The sequence below is a fragment of the Gracilinanus agilis genome, chromosome 2 (assembly GCF_016433145.1).
Source record: "Gracilinanus agilis isolate LMUSP501 chromosome 2, AgileGrace, whole genome shotgun sequence".
Lineage (NCBI taxonomy): Eukaryota > Metazoa > Chordata > Mammalia > Didelphimorphia > Didelphidae > Gracilinanus > Gracilinanus agilis.
The window spans coordinates 333,236,038-333,255,434 of NC_058131.1; the positions used below are offsets into that span (position 1 = coordinate 333,236,038).

Genomic DNA, 19,397 nt, shown 5'->3' on the forward strand with positions numbered 1-19,397 from the left:
CAAATTAAAAGCAAAGTTAGAGAAGATTGGGAATTTACCCCTTAAGAAGAAGAATGTAAGGATCATCACCTAAATGGGCATAGATGGAGACCAGGATTTTTAAAAATTATTTATCAATTAATTAATATATTAATTATTTTATTTTATATTTTATTTTATCTTTGTATGTTATATTATTTCTATTTTGTTATTTAATATATTAACTAAAATTATTTATTAATTTTTAAACTCTTACCATTCTGTTTTAGAATCAATACTAAATATTGGTTCCAAGGAAGAAGAGAGGAAAGGGGTTAGGCAACAGGGGTTAAGTGACTTGTCCAGGATCATACAGCTAGGAAGTGTCTGAGGCCAAATTTGAATCTAAGACCTCCTGTCTCTAGGCTTGGCTCTCAATCCACTTAGCCACCTAACTGACCCACATACTTACTTTAAAATAATTTTGACCTTATTAAGACAAAACATCAAATAAATACTATAATTGTTTCCTCATAAAGTAATATTATTAACAGCTCTAATCACTCTCATATCTGAAGGAAAGGTCCTAATATAGCATGAGGGGCCTGGGTACCTAATAGGAGTAGGGATCAGAGAAGTTAAAAAGTGGAATACTTATTTTTATATTTAAAGTACTTCTTTATTTTACACTTTTACCTCAGGATATCCCTACTTTAATCTTTATTTTATTTTTTTAAAATTTAAAAAAATCTATTCTCTCACCCCATCTTCCCCTATAAAGGAAAAGAAAAAGAAAATACTGGTAATAAGTACTTATAGTTGAGCAAAACAAATTGCCAAATCTGTCACATCCAAAAAAATCTGTCTTATTTGATACACTGAGTCCATCATGTCTCTGCCACAGGGGAGGTAACATGCTTCTTCATATAGCCTCTAATTATGGTGGGCCATGGCATTGATCAGAGTTCTTATCTTTTAGAGTTGTTTCTTGTTACGATGTTGTTATTACATGAATTGTTCTCTTGGTGCTGTTTCCTGCACTCAGCATTGGTTCATATAATATTTCATGTTCCTCTGAAATCAGCCCTTTCATCATTTTTTATAGTGTGATGGTATTCCATCACATTGAAAGACCGTCATCTTTTTGGCCATCCCTTGGTAGATGGGCACCTCCTTAGTTTCCATTTCTTTGTCACCTCAAGAAGAACTGCTATAAATCTTTTTGTCCATCTGGGCCCTTTTCTTCTTTCTTTGATGTCTTGGGGGTATAAGTCTAATGATAGTATTGCTAGGTCAAAGGGAATGTAAGATTTAATAGTTTGGGGCCTAATTCCAAGTTCCTGGCCAGATCAATTCACATTCCTAACTTTAATTTAAGTAATAAATCACTTGACCAATTTGATTATTGTACCTGTTTTCCCAGAGTTCCTTCGACATTTGTCCTTTTCCTTTTATTATTATCTTTGCCAACCTGAAAGCTGTGAAGGAGAACTTCAGAGTTGCTTTGATTTTTATTTCTCTAGTTAATAGAGTTGCAAAAGATGCCAAGATGTTAACAGAAAACAGTTGCCTTAATTTCAATGAACATGTATTAGGTGATTACTGTATATAGTACACTTTGTGATTTACTAGGAAAGATAGAAATAGAACTAATACTCCATTCCTGCCTTCTGTGAGCTCACAACCTAAGGGGTAGACAACCAGACTGATTCCATCACAGTCAAGAAGCCTGAGTTTCATCTTGGTTCTTTTTTTTTTAAACCCTAACCACCTGTCTTAGTATCAGGTCTAAGACAAAAGTATCGAGGCCTAAGCATTAAGGGTTAAGTGACTTATGCAAGGTCACACAGCTAGGAAGTGTCTGAGGCCAAATTTGAACCCAGGTCTCCTGACTCCCAACTAGGTCTGGCACTGTGCTCCCTAGGTGCCCTCTTCATCTTGGTTCCAAATTTAATTACAAAACCTTAGGGAGAGCCTATAACTCCTCAGAACATCAATTCCATTACCTGTGAAATGTGTATTTCCAAGTTCTAGATGTTTTACCAACCTTAAGGATGCTATAGAAATGTGATGATGGGGATGGTGAGCATTCCAAGGAGGTAGCCTTGAAGCTGAGCCTTCAGGAATTGGAAGTGTGTGAACAGATAAAGAATGGGTGGAAGGGGAAGGTTGGGAATCAGGAATAATATAGGCAAAAGCACAGACATATGGGCTGTGTCCATAGATAGGATGATGGTGAGTCATTAGGGTTGGGGCACTGACCCTTCTCGGTCAGCTTCTGGCCTCAGGGGCAGTAAGGGCGGGTAAGGCCGTAGTGCTGCTGCCCCAGCTGCTGTTTCCCATGGTCTTATACTCTGAGAAGTGTTCACTGTTCTTGGCTGGCCTCCTCCTACCCCCGTCATGGACCAATTTGCCATCTGGTCTCTCGCACCTGATGCCATATGTCTCTTTGGGGCTGATCTTCTCAGGCCTTCCTGCCCCCTCACCACTACCATTTCCTGGGAGGGATAAAACTTGCTTTGAGGTCTAGACCTAGAAAGACATCATTGTGACTCATCCCATGCTTGGAGTTTGAAGAGTGACTCAGTGCCACCCCAGAGAGAGAACCATGCATGATGGAGACCATTCCTGAACAAGGTCTTCGGTCTGGAGCCCGTTGGATTTTTGAGAGCTGGATTGCATCTGAAGGAACTTCCAATATAGTCCCTTCATTTTAGAGAGGAGAAACGGGCTCAGAGAGGGAAAGGAATTGGACTAAGTTCATATATGTAGTTAACATGGCCAGGATTTGAATGCTGGGCTTCTGACCCCAAATCCCATGGTATTCCACTATGCAAGAATTAGCTCCTAATAGTCGAGTTCTCAGCTTTTCTGAACATAATTTTGTCTTTTTGTTTAAAAAAAATGTTCAGGAACAGCTTGATGGTTCAGTGGTTAGAGAGCCCGGCCTAGAGGTGAGAAGTCCTGGGTTCAAATGTGGCCTCAGACACTTCCTAGTTGTGTGACCCTGGGCAAGTCACTTAAGACTAGCCCTACTCTTCAGCCTTGAAACCCATACTTAGTATTGATTCTCAGATAGAAGGTAAGGGTTAAAAAAAAGATACAGTTTATGTGCAAGATTTTTATACATCATGAATTTATTAATGTTATCAAAAAGACCAAATAAATTCTTATTGGTATGGTATAGAAGATGGAGTGAAAAAGAAATCTACCCCCAACAGGAGACAGATTGATTGGGGAAGGACCTAGATGGATTGGCAATGGAAAAACCCAACTAGGAACCTCCCCTGGACAGCAAAGCACAAACCCCTTGAGATTATAGAAAACTGTCCCTAAAAACTAATCTCCACCCAACCTTATCTGCTCCCCTCACAGGGAATGCTCTTCAGATCTTCTCAATCCCTTCTTACCCACTCCGTGATCTATCTAGAACCCAAAACTATCTGACTACCTTACTTAACCTAAATATTATAGATTGTCTCCAAAAGGCTAAGGATACAGGACTCACAGATGGACTGAGTCCTTTCCCAGTCTGGGGTTGGCTTCCTAGGTGAACCCAAAGTCCCAGATGAAAACCCCTTGGATTTACCTTAACCAAGTCCTCAGCCAGATTGGTCTCAGCACTTCAGGGAAACATCTCCTCCAAGGTAGTTCTCCAAATGCAGGAACTTCCTAATCTTTCCACAAGACTAGTCCATTATCCTTTATCCTTACAGGAGACTAGGACTGGAAGATAGGAGGCCTGGGTTCCAGTCCTACAGCTATTCCCAGTTCAATGAGTAACCTTAGACTTTATTTATAACACTTTATTTCTCTATTACTCACTTACCTTAACTGTACAGTGTAGGATCATGGACCTTCCTTTGCCTCTCTCTCAGGGCTATCGTGAGTTTCAAATTAGACTCAAAATTACAAATTATAGAGGCAGCGAGGTGGCTCAGTGGATAGAGCACTGGGCCTGGAATCAGGAAGACACAAGTTCAAATCTAGCCTCAGTAACTTAGCAGCTGTGTGACCCTAGGCAAGTCACTTAACCTCTGTTTTCCTTAATCCACTAGAGAAGGAAATGGCAAAACACTCCAGTATCTTTGCCAAGGAAATCCCATGTGCTATGGTCCATTGGGTCATAAAGAACTAGACACAACTGAACAAGGACATACAAATTGTAAAGTACTACATGTACTAGTACACAGGTAGTATATATAAAGTACTATGTAGAAACTATTAAGCACTATGCAAATAGAAGGGATTATTACTCCCTGAATAATAAGAATTCTAATACTTTTATCCAACTATAAAAGTTATTTTGTCCACATGCTGATAGAAGATAAAATGTAAAAGATTAACAATTTTATACATGATCTGAACACTATCAAAAAAATAAAAGGGGGGGGCAGCTGGGTAGCTCAGTGGATCTCTGAGAGTCAGGCCTAGAGACAGGAGGTCCTAGGTTCAAATCCAGCCTCAGACACTTTCCAGCTGTGTGACCCTGGGCAAGTCACTTGACCCCCATTGCCTACCCTTGCCAATCTTCCACCTATAAGTCAATACACAGAAGTTAAGGGTTTAAAATTTTAAAAAAATTAAAAAAAAATAAAAGGGAATGAGACAATAGTGATGATGATAATAGTAAAACAATATACCTACAAAAATATCAAACAAATGTCTAGATCATGAAGATTAATTCACAGAAATGTGCCGCCAATGCAGCACTTGATAGAGTACAAGGCATAGAATCAGGAAGACCTAAGTTCAAATGGAACCTCAGATACTTACTAGCTGTGTGGCCTTGGGCAAGTCACTTAACCCTGTTTGTCTCAGTTTTCTGATCTGTAAAACTGGGAATAATTGTATCTACTTCTCAGGGTTATTGTGGAGACCAAATGAGACAGGGGCAGCTAGGTAGTTCAGTGGATAGAACACCAGGCCCAGAGATTGAAGGTCCTGGGTTCAAATCTGGCCTGACACTTCCTAGCTGTGTGACCCTGGGCAAGTCACTTAATCCCCATGCCTAGCCCTTATTGCTCTTCTACCTTAGAACCAATACACAGTATTGATTCTAAGAGAGAAGGTAAGAGTTAAAAAAAATCAAGTGAAATATTTGTAAAGCACTTAGAATGGTGATTGGCACATAGTAGGTGTTATATAAATGTTAGCTATTGTTACTGTTGCTGTTGTCATTGTCACCAGAAATCACAGAAAAGCTATCCTTTAAGAGCCTGGACTTAGTGGTCAGTGCAGACTATGCAAGAAAATGGTAGAAACCATGCAACATTGCAGGCTGCTAAAATTGAGCACCTAATGAATACATAGCAAGACATAATCTGGGGGAGCTAAGTATCTCAGTGAATAGAGTTGGGCCTGGAGACAAGATATCCTGGGTTCAAATTTTGATCTCAGATACCTCCCAGCTGTGGGAACCTGGGCAAGTCACTTAACCCCAACTGCCTAACCCAGTGATGGCAAACCTATGGCACAGGTACCAAAGGTGGCTGCCCTCCTCCCCAGTTCATTACTAGAAAGGTAGAGGTACTCGGGCAAAGTTGCCCCCCTCCCCCTCTCCATGGTGCTTGATGACATTTTTTTCACATCCCCACCCCTCTGTCCAGTAGCCAATGGGAGCACACAGTGGGTAAGGTGGGTGGCTCACAGGCGGCAGAGCTGGAGGGGAGCAGAGTGCTTGAACCACTCCCCTCCCCCTCTCTACACTCATTGAGGACATTCTTCACTTCACCCTCCTCTCCTCCCAGCAGCCCAATGGAAGTGCTTCCTCTCTCCCCTGTGTAGGGTAAGGTGGGAGGTAGGGTATGCCCAGCACTTGGTTGGGGGAGGGGCATGGCACACAGTCTGGGGTGGGGGGTGTCACAGCACTCCATCTCTAAAAGATTTGCCATCACTGACTTAGCCCTTACCACCAATCCGCCTTGGTACTGATACTTAGTATTCATTCTAAGGTGGAAGGCAAGGATTTAAAAAAAAAAAAAAAAAGATACAATCTGGTAGCTAAAATTACAGAGTCACAAACATCTTTCACAAACTGTTAAGCTGCTAACTCCCATATTGCAAATATTGACTTCAAACTCACCTTCAGAATTCCATAAATAAGCTGTATGGAAATTGGACGACTTTTGCAGATAGGAGTGTTGCCCACAGTCACCCTGATTTAATAGGGATCATAAAGATTTAATAATGTTGTTAATCAATGTTGCCACAGCAAACACTTATCGTCTCTAAGCTATGTGGGATGAAAAACTTTCCAAATACAGAGACTAGCAGAAGAAATCTAAATCATGCAGAGACAGAATGAGGTACATGTTATTCCCATCCTCCTGTCTGCTTTGGGAGTTCTCCCAGGGATGTTTTCTGTGAACCTACAGAAGATCACGGGCTTAAATCCTAATATTTTAACTTAACTACAAAAAGTAGTTGTTTTATGCACTTGTACAAGGGTTTAGAGAACATTAAACGTAAAATAATAGTGGCAATATTGTGATGGCCTGTTCCAGAACTTTTTCTATCTGAACTCTAGTAAAAGATGAAAAGAATGAATTTATTAACAATAATAATAGATTTATGGCATGACTGAGAGATTATGATGGTTGAGAGCTAATGTAGACATAAGATATCAGAGCTAGGACTTGGGGATCATCTGATTCATTTACTCTCCATTTACAAATAGGGAAACTGAGATTCAGGGAGGGGCAATGATTTACCCAAAGTCACTGAGCATCAACAGAAGAGTCTTTCTCCCATCTCCAGCTGGTCATACAATGAGGAATCAAAGAAGAATGTTTATTTTTATTGTAGCTCTTTTTTTAAGATGCAGCTGTAAAGCCTTTGGGATGCAAAGGTTGCAAGCATTAAACCAATGTGTAATTGAGTCCAGAGCAATCTAATGGGTCCAAGGTGGATCGTTAATGAGAGGGGGAAGCGGAGTCCCAAGAGGGAAGAGGCAGGATTGGGGCTCCCAGACACAGAGGGACAATCCCAGCCCAGTGTCTGAGACCCCGAGACTCTGGAGGAGAATGGGGCTAGGGGATGGGTCATTGAGCTGCTGTGTTTGCCCCTAGTAATCCTTTGCCAACCACCTCCTCTAAGATGCTTATTTCTTTTTGTGTGATCTCACACACATCCCTCCACATGATCTTCTTTCCCCACTCCTACCCCCAACAGGGCCTCGATGAGCTCAACCACCCAGGGATTCTCTCCCCACCCTAACTCCTCAACTCCTTTTCATCCTAGCAATGTGGAGGAGGAATCCAACCTTGTTGCATGTTTTGCGTGTTGTCCTTAGAATATGATTGGAGAGGATTTCAACTAGGGTCCTGCCTAAAAATATCCACCCAATTTATTCCACCATAATAGCTCCATTTCTTTGGATTATGAAACCATTTTCTTTCTTCCAGATATCTGGAATGTGGTAAAAGAATACTTCACAGAGATTCATGGGGGCAGTTCAGCAGATTGAGAGCCAGACCTAGAGATGGGAGATCAAATCTGGCCTCAGACGTTTCTCAGTTGTGTGACCTTGGGCAAGTCACTTAACCTCCATTGCCTAGTACTTACTGGCTTGGAACTAATACAAAGTATTGATTCTGAGATGGAAAATAAGGGTTAGTAAAAAATAAAATAAAATAAATATACACATAACTGAGAAAATAAGATATCTTTAACAAACAAACAAAACATAGATTCAGGAGGCCTGAATTTCAGTGCTGCCTCTGCCACTAATCTGTTGTATAAGACATTGACTCTTTTTGTGTCTCAGTTTCTCCTTCTGTAAAATGAAGAGAATGGGCCAAGTCATTTATAAGATCCCTCCATATTCTAACAATCTATATTCTACGATCGGTATTCTGTGTTCTGCCTTTGAAGTTCCTTCCAATTTTAACAATTCTATATTCTATGATTCTCCTCATCTTGGATATTCTCCCAGGTTTTATGTTCCCTTCCAACTTTTTTATTCTGTATTCTACTCTCATCTCAAATTCTGGCATTCTTCGTTGCAAGGCTTCGTCCAGCTTTGACATTCCCTATTTAAAAGTCCCTTCTAACTCACTCAGAGGTCCTAAGGTTCTTTCTGCTTCTCAAGAACTCACTGGACACAGCCTGTCTGGGATTATTAGTCATTTTTTGCTCATGAGTCCCATCCCTTTAACTAGAATGTAAACGAGCCTCTGAAAGCAGGCAGAGTTTGGGTCATGTTCCTCTTTGTTTCTCCTTCAGCCCAGAGCAAAGAGCTCAACACACAGGAGACGTGAAGAAAAGTGCTGATTTCATGGAAAGGATTTTTGGTGGTGGTGGTGGTGGTGGTGGTGGTGAATTTTTCTCTTCGTATTGGCCTTTAAATGTTTGAGTACCATGAGAGAGTCTTTGGATGGGATGGGGACCAACTTTAGCTGTGTGACCCTAGGTAAGACACAACCTCTGCTTGCCACAGTTTCCTCATCTATAAAGTAGGGAATAATAGCACCTGACATCCCAGGGTTTGGGGGAGGATAAAACAAGACCATGTTTGTAAATCACTACAAGTCCTTAAAGCCAAAAATCTCTATTATTCATATCAGGTTTACTTTGAATAATCCGATCCCATCCATTCAGTTGGGGCAGGTAGGTGGTATAAAATGCTAAGCCTGGAGTCAGGAAGACTCATTTTTCCCAGTGCAAATCTGGTCTCAGACACTTACTAGCTGTATGACCATAGGCAAGTTCTCTAACTGTTTACCTCAGTTTCCTCATCTGTAAAATGAGCTGGAGAAAGAAAAAAACAAACATTCCAGTATCTTTGCCAAGAAAACTCCATATGGGGTCATGAAGAGTCAGGCACTATTAAAAACAACTAAATCATTGCAAAGTCACTAAGTTCCCTATCTGGGGCTGGGGATACCCACATATTTGGGGCCAAGGGAAGTTCAGTGTCCCCAGGCCAAAAGACTCCTCTCCAGTACTCCAAAATATTTCCCAAAAAACCTTGACATGGATTATTCAAAATCAGGATTGGAAGGACCTTAGAATGTAGAATATATAATATGGGCCTCGGAAAGTTGTTGATCAGAATGATTAGAGATCATTTATTCCAATTTCCTTATTTGAAAGATAAAGGTACCAACTCTGAGAGAGAGAAAGTCAGGGATAGAGCCAAAAACACAACCAGTCCCCATGCTCTTTTGGGCTAACTTACTGTCTCCCACTTACCTAGTTCTCCCTCTTTTGTGAGAGGCTACTTTTTCTCTCTGGCCTGCCTGTGCCCAGTTCTGTTCAAGCTCTTCCCTCCTTGGCTGTTCTCCTTTCTCCTTCTTTCTCTCTTTGGCCTTGGGATGGCTTTTGGCTGCCTATTCCTCTTTTTCTATTCAAGTCCAGCTTCCTCCTGTGGTCCCTGGGATCCTTTGGACTCCATTGGACCTAAGATGTTGAACTTTGTCTTTGATACCCTTGTACCTCCTTTTAACCCCTTGCCCCTCAACTCTTCTCTTAATCTTGAGGAGTCTTAGGGGCTCTATCCCCAAAGTTTATTGACTGATGAAAAGGAACTTTGCTCTTAGATAGTCTATCAACTATCTCTTCAATGGAGTTAGAGTGGAGGGTATATCAGTTTTCAGGGCCATTTGTACTCTCAAAACAATCTTGAAGACCCAAAGGGATGAGTCATTTATAGCAGAATTTCAAACAATGACATAGTTGTTTGGGGAGATATTTGGGGACAGGAAACCCCATTTGTTGTTCCTTTTTATCATTACTAGTATTACCTCTTACTTTTACATTTTAGAATTATAATTAGATTAGTTACTTCCTTCGATCCTCATGACATTGGAGGGGCCAGGATTACTCTCCTCATTTTATAGAGGAAGAAACAGAGTCTCAGAGCAGAAGGTAACTTGCCCAAGTCCTCACAACCGGTAAGTGACAGCTACAGGGTTTGAACTGAGGGCTTCTCACTGCTAGTCTTTTTGCCATATAATGCCAGCAGAGTGACAAAGTGTCACATTTGCTTCTGGCATCACTTGAATGGGACTGGGCATGGCCATGGGGAAAGGGAGGGAGGAAGTCACTTGCCTTCCTCTCCTCCTCTTGCCTCAACCCTACTTCTGACAAACAGGAGATAAGTAGTGCTCTGGCCACCAACATGCACACCCAGGAGCAACTAGTAGTCCTTGAATGCTCCAGGGTTCCAGAATTGAGACCCACTCCCCTCAGTGCTGAGAGCCTCCCCCAGTGTGATTATCACAAAAGTAGCTAACAGGGGATGGAAGGGGAAAAGCATTTATATAACATCTTCTTTGTGCCAGGCTCTGCTAAGTACTCTTGACAAATATTATCTCATTTGATCCTTACAACTCTGCAAAGTAAGTATTATTTTTAGCTGTTTTATAGCTGAAGAAACTGAGGCAGACAGAGATTAAATGCCTTGTCAAGACTACATAGCTAATAAATGCCTGGTTTTTCTCCTGGCTGCCTGAAGGGAAATTGTTAAGAGCTTTGAGAGCCTCAAAAATAATCACCAATGCCACTGGGGCCTAGAGCACCCCGTTGCTCTTCCTATGAATGTCCTAGTCATCAAACTGAGGTCAAACTTGGTACCAGGTAATCTCATCTCCCAGACCCAGGAACCAGGCAGTCTTTAGTCAATTCCCTCTAGGGTTAACTTTAACTGGTCCCCAAAGGGTTCACAATTCATCTCATATGTCTTAGCCCTAGAATATGGCATTTACTCTAAGCACTGAGATGCTGATGATTTCACTTGGAATCCAGGCAACACATTCCCTACTATCATAGAGAAGCCCAAGAAAGGTAAGGGAGAGGCCAAATGGAAAAACATCTCTGTGTGGGGCTGGACCCTGAGCCTTCCCTACAGATAGCCTCTTCCCAGGGGTAATTTCCTCCATACACCAAGATCCATTGGCATTGAGGATGATTTGAACATAGCTCTTGGGACTGTAGCAGATAAAGGGCCTGGCCTCCTGCTGGTATGAAAAACAGCTCCTCTGGGGCCACCTGGACAATTTATTCTACTCTCCTGGGAACTGGAATCATAAAAAGGAAGCTCTTTTTGGAGGTCTAGATAGGGAATCAGGAGTCCCTTGGATCCAGCTCTCCAGAGGTCTTTCTCTTGCCTCATTGGCCCTTGTTCTTTAAAAGGGGCATTTGTATTGTAGCAGTGAGAACATGGGACAAGGAACCAAGAGCCTGAGATCCATAAGTTCATAAATTGAGAGCTAGAAGGAACCTCAGAGGCCAGCTCATTCAACTCCTTCATTTTACAGATGAGGAAACTGAGGCCCAGGGATGTTAAACAACATACATGAGGTTACATGAGTAGTAGGCATCATAGGTGGGGTTTGAACCCAGGTCTTTTGATTCTAAAACCTTAAGTCCTAAAATTTTAGATTCTTAAGCACTGATACAAAATTCTATGAATCTTAGACTCAGGTCTAATGCCATTGGGATAGATCAGATCATATTCCAAGGGCTTTTTAAACTGAATGAAAACAACTCTAAAGTAATGTATGGGGTTTTTAAGAGGGTCAATTAGGAATTTGCTTATCAAAAATGGTGTTGGTTGGGAGACAGCAGAAGTTGGGAGAGCTGAAGTGAATATTAGAAATTAAAGAAGAGAGTCTCATGGGGCCACAATCCCATCTGTAGCCCTCAGAACACTCCGGGAGGTTGCAATCAGAGCTACAAGGCTGTTATTAAAAGCACACCTCACCAGTGAGGAGCTGTCTGCGTGGGAGAACTTTCCAGCCTGCATGAGAATAAAAACCATATTCCCTTGGCTTTTGAAAAAGTGATATAAAGGGAAAGGGAGCCACCATTACTCCGAGTCTGCTCAGCCCAGGGCAGCGGGAGGTAGGGGAAGGGGCAGGGGAAATAAATAAGCATGAAGGGGGAGAAGATTTTCTGACAAGTTTCATCAATGATGTGATTCAAAGCAATACTGTGCCCTTAAAAGAAAGTGACACTACAATGTAGAAACCAGAGAGAGCTGTTGTGGATCACAAAATGGATAGGATGGGAGATCTAGGAGGGATATTAGAACAGAAAATGTTAGACCTGGACAGAATCTTAGAGCTTCAGAATGTGAAAAGAAAGGAATCTTCAAATGTAGAACATAGAATGCCAGAGCTGAGCATAGAGAATAGTAGATCTGGGTGTGATATCAGACGTCTAGTCATACCTTTTCCTTGAACAGATTTAGAAACTAATTGAGGTTTGGCACATAGTTACCTGGAAAGGTGAAATGATCTTCTTAATATCACATGAGATTTTTGATAGGGAGATCTATGTTAGGGAGTATTTATTAAGTACCCACTTTGTGCCAGGCACTGTGCTAAGTGCTTTACATTATCTCATTTGATCTCTACAACTGTGGGAAGTAAGTGCTGTTATCCTCACTTTACAGATAAGGAAACTGAGGCAGACAGAAACTAAGTGACCTGTCCAGGGTCACACAGCTTAGTAAGTGTCTGAGACCATATTTTAATTCAGATCTTCCTAACTTCACACCCGGCACTCTATCCACTGAGCCACCTAGCTGCTATGATATTTGTTACTTTCTTACATGACAAATAAAATTATCCCTAGAGTAAAACAAAAAGTAGTGGAATAATTGTTGCAGGCCTGTACTTTGAAAACAGAAGGTTGGGAGAAGAAAAGGTGTGTTGGGAAGAGACTAGGCCTAAAAGTCTGAAGGCCTGATTCACCAGCTTTGCTATCAACTGTGGTCTTGAGCAGGTCTCCTCTATTCTAGACCGCAATTTCCCTATTGATAAATTGAGGGAATTAAATTAGATCTTGTTCAAGGCCCCTCCCAGCTCTGACATTCTATGTGCTATGGTCTCTCCTAGCTCTGACATTTAATGTTCTAAGACCCATCTCAGCTCTGACATTCTATGTTCTAAGGTCTCTTCTAGCTCTGACATTCTGGGTTCTAAGGTCTCTTCTATCTCTGAAATTTAATGTTCTAAGACCCATCTCAGCTCTGACATTCTGTGTTCTAAGATCTCTTCTAGCTCTGACATCCTGTGTTCTAAGGCAGGGGTCAGCAACGTATGGCTCTCGAGCCATATCTGGCTCTTTTGAGGGCCAGATATGGCTCTTTCTGCAGGAGCCATAAAGTCAATTTTTTTTCAGGCGCTGTTACAGGAGCACGCACTGTGAGCACTATACAGCTCTCATGAAATTACATTTTAAAAAATGTGGCATTTATGGCTCTCATGGCCAAAAAGGTTGCCAACCCCTATTCTAAGGCCTCTTCTAGCTCTGACATTCTGTGTTCTAAAGTCTCTTCTAGCTCTGACATTTAATGTTCTAAGACCCTTCCCAGCTCTGACATTCTTTGTTCTAAGATCTCTTCTAGCCCTGATAGTCTGTGTTCTGAGATCCCTAAGAACTGGCATTCTATGTTCTAAGATCTTTTCTAACTCTGACATCCTGTGTTCTAAGGTCTCTCCCAGCTCTGACATTTTATGTTCTAGATTTCCTTTCCATTTGAACATTATATATTCTCAATTATTCTCTAGGTCTGATACTCGATGTACTATACTCTAGGTAAGGCTCCTTCTATGTCTTACATTATGCTCTTAGTCCTTTTAATAATAAATTTCTATGAGTCTAGCAGTTTAAACATACCAAGTCGGTAGTGAGAGAGGGCATACAGGTAACCAGTTTCTTAGGGACAACTGGAGACCAAGAAATACATAGTATTTGCCTCTATCTGACTCTCCTGGAGAATTCTGGCCCTATGGTCAAGTGGTTTCTATCCAAAGAAAATGGGTATCCTAGCAGATTCACTGGGGAAAAGGCATTTGATCAGATCTAACAGGGTCATATAAGATCATGGTTATGAAAGCACTTTGCTAACTGTAAAGCGCTATGATAAATGGCTTGGAATCATGATCACATTGAGAATTATTTCCTTCGGGTTACACCCCAGTACCATAGGCTTGTTTTTCTGTTGAATCCAACTCTTTCTCTCTCATTCTCTGCTCATTTACTTCTTTGACACGGTTACAGCTGAGAAATAGAGACATGGATACCTCAAAGCTAATTTACAACTATTCTCTCAGATGAGAGCCCAGATGGCCTTGTGTAGAGGCAGGTTTTGTCATCAATGACCCCTCTTCCTAATATGACAAAGTCTTCCCCACTTTCTTCCTACAGTTCAAAGATAAATACAGACCAATGAGTCCCCTTCTAAGGGGTCTGCTTTCTTCCACGGAACAATATACTACTCATGGCTCTCTGGATTGTGCCAGAATGGGGACTTTCTGAGGGAGACACCAACTCATATAAGTGACCAATAAGGCAGAACACTGTAACACTGTAGGCCCCACAATAATGGCAATATCTCATTTAGGGAGCCCAACAAGGTTTCTTTTCAAAAATAATTCACTGTGACCCTGGGCAAGTCACTTAACCCCCACTGCCTAGCCCTTACCGCTCTCCTGCCTTGGCAACAATAGATAGTATTGATTCTGAGACAGAAGGTAAGGGTTTAAAAAAAATAACTCCCCCTGCTAATGCAAAGAGTAACTGGTCACATCAGATCACCAGCATCCCGGCATAGCTGGTGCTGGTGCTTATTCTAGGTGACTGCCTTGATGAAGCGAGGGGAAAAGCATCTGCTCTGAAGGAGCCCCTCTCAGCCGCGCGCCTGTTTCTTTTCCCTTCCTCCCGTACAATCCTGCGTTCTCGCTCCGCGCGTACTTTAATAAAAGGTACTTAAGTTATTCTGCCTCCTGGCGCTGCTCAGGAGGAAAGGCGGGACGTGGCGGCCCTCGCTGCGCCCCTCCCCCCCGCGACGAAAGCCGAGTCTGGCCTCGTCTAATTCTCTTTTCTCTCCCCCACCCCTCGGTCCTCCCTACAGTGGGGGCCGGGCTGAAGGAGAATTGCACCGGTTGTTTGATCTGCTCCGAGGAAAACGGCTGTTCCACCTGCCAGCCACGACTCTTTCTCCACATCCGCCGAGACGGCATCCGCCAGTACGGGAAGTGCGTCCACGACTGTCCCCAAGGCTACTTCGGCGTGCGCGGCCACGAGGTCAACAGGTGCAAAAGTATGTGGGGGGCGTGGCCGAGAACATCCATTTCCCCGTCATCGCTCCTCTCCTAGCCCGGGTCCCAGACGGTTTTGTTTTTTTTCTCCTTCTTTCTCTCTGATTCTGCCCGACATGACCCTGTTTAAAGAGTGAGCTGGTGGCCAACTGACCTGGGGATCTGGGGACAGAGATTTGGTTCCAGCCTCACTTTGTAGCCTTAGTACAGTCACTCTCTTGACGTCTCTGGGCTTAAAGTCAAATGAGAGCTTCGACTCGGCCTCGAACCTCAGCCCAAAAGGAATATGGGTGTTAGCGCTGCATATCGGAAAAAGTTTGGGGCTGGGCTTTCAAGTCCAGGTTCACTCTCACCACGTGGTCTTGGGAAAGTCCTTTCCTTTCCCTTGAACTGAGGTTCTCCTATAAAACGAGGCCGTGGGCAGACTATTCCCCGCGGGCCAGATCCAGGCCGTAGTTTACCCATCACTGCCTTAAGCAATTCCCTAATCACTAGCCTCCACATCCAGAAGCAGCGATTAGGGAATTGCTTAAGGCAGTGATGGGTAAACTACGGCCTGGATCTGGCCCGCGGGGAATAGTTTGCCCGTCACTGGCAGGATTCCTAAGGCTACTTTTAGACAGTTAGATGGCACAGGGCATAGAGCGCTGGACCCAGAGTCTGGAATCAAGAGTTCAAATCTGGCTGCAGACATTACCCTGGGCAAGTCTCTTAATCTTTGTTCACTTTAATCCAGCAGAGAAGGAAATGGCAAACCACTCCATTCTCTTTGCCAAGAACCAGGGACTGCATGGTCCGTGGGGCCACGAAGAGTCGGTTGTGACTGAATAACTGAACAACAACAAAACGTCTCCTTTCAGTTTGATAGTCTTTGACCTAGAGGCAGTCAGGAAAGACTTGTAGTCAGGAAGATCCTAGTTCAAATCCTGTCTCAGACACTATGGCAAATTCTAGGATCCTAGATTCAGAGCTGTCAGGAGCCTCAGAAGTCATTGAGTCCAATACCGGAACTAAAACTGAGGTCCAGCGCCAGGGAATTAGTTATTGAAGCCCTCCGCCTCAGTTTCCTCAACTGTATAATAGAGACAATAACCTATACTTCACAGGGTTGTTATGAGCCTCAAAAAAGATGACACATAAGTACTTTGTAAAACTTGCAGTGCAATATGAAGTCCAATTATTATTATTCTTTGATTCTGTGATGGGAATCATTGAGGCCTGTACTATTGTTTTGCCCACCTTTCCAAAGATCTCTGATGAACAGTGTGCCCCCATTCCTCCTGATGTCCTGGGTTGGGGTGCAGGGGTATCTACCTGACTGTTCCTCATCACAGAAGCTGTTGCTGTATTGCAGAATGCGGATCCACCTGCGAGAGCTGTTTCAGCCAAGACTTCTGCATTCGGTGCAAAAAAAGGTTTTTTTTGCACAAAGGGAAGTGTGCCCCCACCTGCCCACCAGGCACCATTGCCCACCAGAGCACCTGGGAATGCCAAGGTAAGCCAGAAGCTGTAGGCCACTGCCTTCCCCTTCCTCTCCCCCTCCCTATTCTATTTTTTCTTGATGACTTGAGATTATGACTCAGTCCTACTATTACTTTCTGACATGATCTTAGACAAATCATTTCTTTTTTCCTGAACCTCAGTTTCCTTCTCTATGAATGAGGGGAAATCACATTTGTGCTCTCTACTTCATAGGACTTCTATTTTTAAGATCCAATTGGAGGGGGAAGCTGGGTGACTCAGTGGATTGAGACAGGAGGTCCTGGGTTCAAATGTGACCTCAGATACTTCCTAGCAATGTGACCCTGGGCAAGTCACCTAACCCCCATTGCCTAGCCCTTACTGCTCTTCTGCCTTGGAACCAACACACAGTATTGATTCCAAGTTGGAAGGTGAGGGTATGATCCTATAGGAGGTCCTGGGATGCTTCCTAGCTGGGTGACTGTGGGCACTTAATCCCAATTACCTAGTCCTTGCCATTCTTTTATCTTAGAATTAATAGTAAAACAGAAGGTGAGAATTTTTTTTAATCCAATGAGAAAATGACAGTATTTTGAACTTAAGGAGTAATAATAAATTCTTGTTAATAAAGGTGATCATTATTGTGATAATTAATAACGGTTATTAATTATCTATTGAAGGAACTAGAAGCTCGTTTATCCTGGAGAAGATAAGACTTGGGAACATGATAACTGTCTTTAAGTATTTGGATGGCTGACATTCTGAGGAAGGATTATTCTGTTTAGTGTTCAAAGACAGAACCAGAAGACATAGGGAGGAGTCAGAGACAAATTTAGGCCTAATATCAGGGAAAATCTCTGCAGCTGTCCCAAAGTACAGTGAGACGAACCTGGAGAGGTGATGGGCTTTCCCTCCTTGCAAGGAGAGGGTGGATGACTACTTGTGTCTGTTTCCGTGGGAATTCCTTCCGTGGAAGGGTTGGTCCACATGACCACTGCTATCCCTTCCAGTTCTCAAGTTCTAGGATCAGCGATGGGAGGATAAGACCCCTTCACTCAACATAGTAGCCTGGAAAAAACATTGCACTTAAGAGTTAAAAGAGGAATGAAGTCTGGGCTTGTAACTTCACTGATATAGAGAACTCCCAGGTGAGGAAACTTCCCTCTACTAATGTCCTCTAACATCTTAAAGCAGTGATGGGCAAACTTTTTAAAGAGGGGCCAAAGGAAAGGAAATGCTCATCTGTCAGTCTGTTTCTAAGGCAACTCTTTTGAAGTTTCATTGTATTGTATCCTACTCATTGCAGCTGGACAGAACATTTCAGGGGGCCACATCTGGCCCACAGGCCGTAGTTTGCCCATCACTGTCTTAGAGGGTTACCTGGCTCTTGAGCACTGCCCTTTCCTTATGGCACACAGCCAGTGTGCTTCAGAGATAGGTTTTAAATAATAATTGCTAACATTTATATAGCATCTATTAGATGCCAAGCTATGTGACCCTGGACAAGTCACGTCACCCTGTTGACCTCAATTTCCTCATTTGTAAACTGAGCTGGAGAAGGAAATTGCAAAGCACTCCAGTGTCTTTGCCAAGAAAACCCCAAACAGGGTTCAACTATCTTGAATAGTTGGGCAGAACTGAAACGACTGAACAAAAACAACAACAACGTGTGCCTAGTATTATGCTAATCACTTTACACTTATTATCTCATTTGATCTTAACAATGACCCTGGGAGGTAGGTGCTATTAATTCCCATTTTACAGATGAGAAAACAGAGGCAAATAGAAGTTAAGTGACTTGCCCAGAGCCATACAGCTAGTACATGCTGAGACTGGATTTGAACTCAGATCTTCTGGACTCCAGACCAAGAATACTCTGTTCACTTAGCCAGTTAGCAGATCTTTTTGGCTTTGATACTTATTCTCTCTCTCTTTTTTTTTAAACCCTTACCTTCTGTCTTGGAGTCAACACTGTGTATTGGCTCCAAGGCAGAAGAGTGGTAAGGGTAGGCAATGGGGGTCAAGTGACTTGCCCAGGGTCACACAGCTGGGAAGAGTCTGAGGTCATATTTGAACCTAGGACCTCCCATCTCTAGGCCTGGCTCTCAATCCACTGAGTTACCCAGCTGCCCCCACTTATTCTCTTTCCATTAACCAAAGCAATCTCTAATTCCAGTACTGAGACTTCTTAGTTGCACAACTCAAGTCACTTAACTGCTCTTGGCCTCTGGTTTCCCATCTGTGAAATGGGTTTAATAATATATAGCCCATCTCATAGAACTATTGCAAGGATAGCTTTGGGAAGACATGGTGGCTGAAAGCCAGTTATAGATTTAGCCTGCTTTTGAACTCTGGATCTACCTCTTATTATCTTGTGTAACTTTACACCAGTGATGGGCAAACTACGGCTGGCGGGCCAGATGCGGCCTCCTGAAATGTTCTATAGGGCTGTGAGACATTATTCCTAATCTGACAAATACAATGAGTAGGATATAATACAATGAAACTTCGAAAGAGTTGCCTTAGAAACAGACTGACAGATGAGCATTTCCTTTGGCCCCCACTTTAAAAAGTTTGCCCATCACTGCTTTAGACCATTCATTTAACCTCTTTGGATCAGCTTTCTCATTTATAAAATGAGAACCTGGGCTAACTGGCCTCTAAAGTCCAATTCTTTTTTATTATTTTTATTTAAAACCCTTACTTTCCATCTTAGAATCAATACTAAGTATTGGTTCTAAGGCAGAAGAGTGGCAAGGGCTAGGCAGTAGGAGTTAAGTGACTTGCCCAGGGTCACACAGCTAGGAGGTATCTGAGGTCCAATTTGAACCTAGGATCTCCCATCTCAATCCACTTCGTTCTTCAGTCTTTCTTTTGAAATAGGAGTTACCATTTACTTTATTGTTTCCTTCCTTTCTTCTCCTC

General features: G+C 42.6%; 1 protein-coding gene across 1 annotated transcript in view; it reads left to right on the forward strand.

The window, feature by feature from the left end:
- RSPO4 (R-spondin 4) overlaps window positions 1-19,397 on the forward strand; it is a 52,122-nt gene that overhangs the window by 15,566 nt on the left and 17,159 nt on the right. Inside the window, exons 2-3 of the mRNA XM_044659779.1 lie at window positions 14,825-15,013; window positions 16,366-16,520. Of these exons, the coding sequence (XP_044515714.1) occupies window positions 14,825-15,013; window positions 16,366-16,520 (344 nt within the window). The remainder of the gene's footprint in view (window positions 1-14,824; window positions 15,014-16,365; window positions 16,521-19,397) is intronic.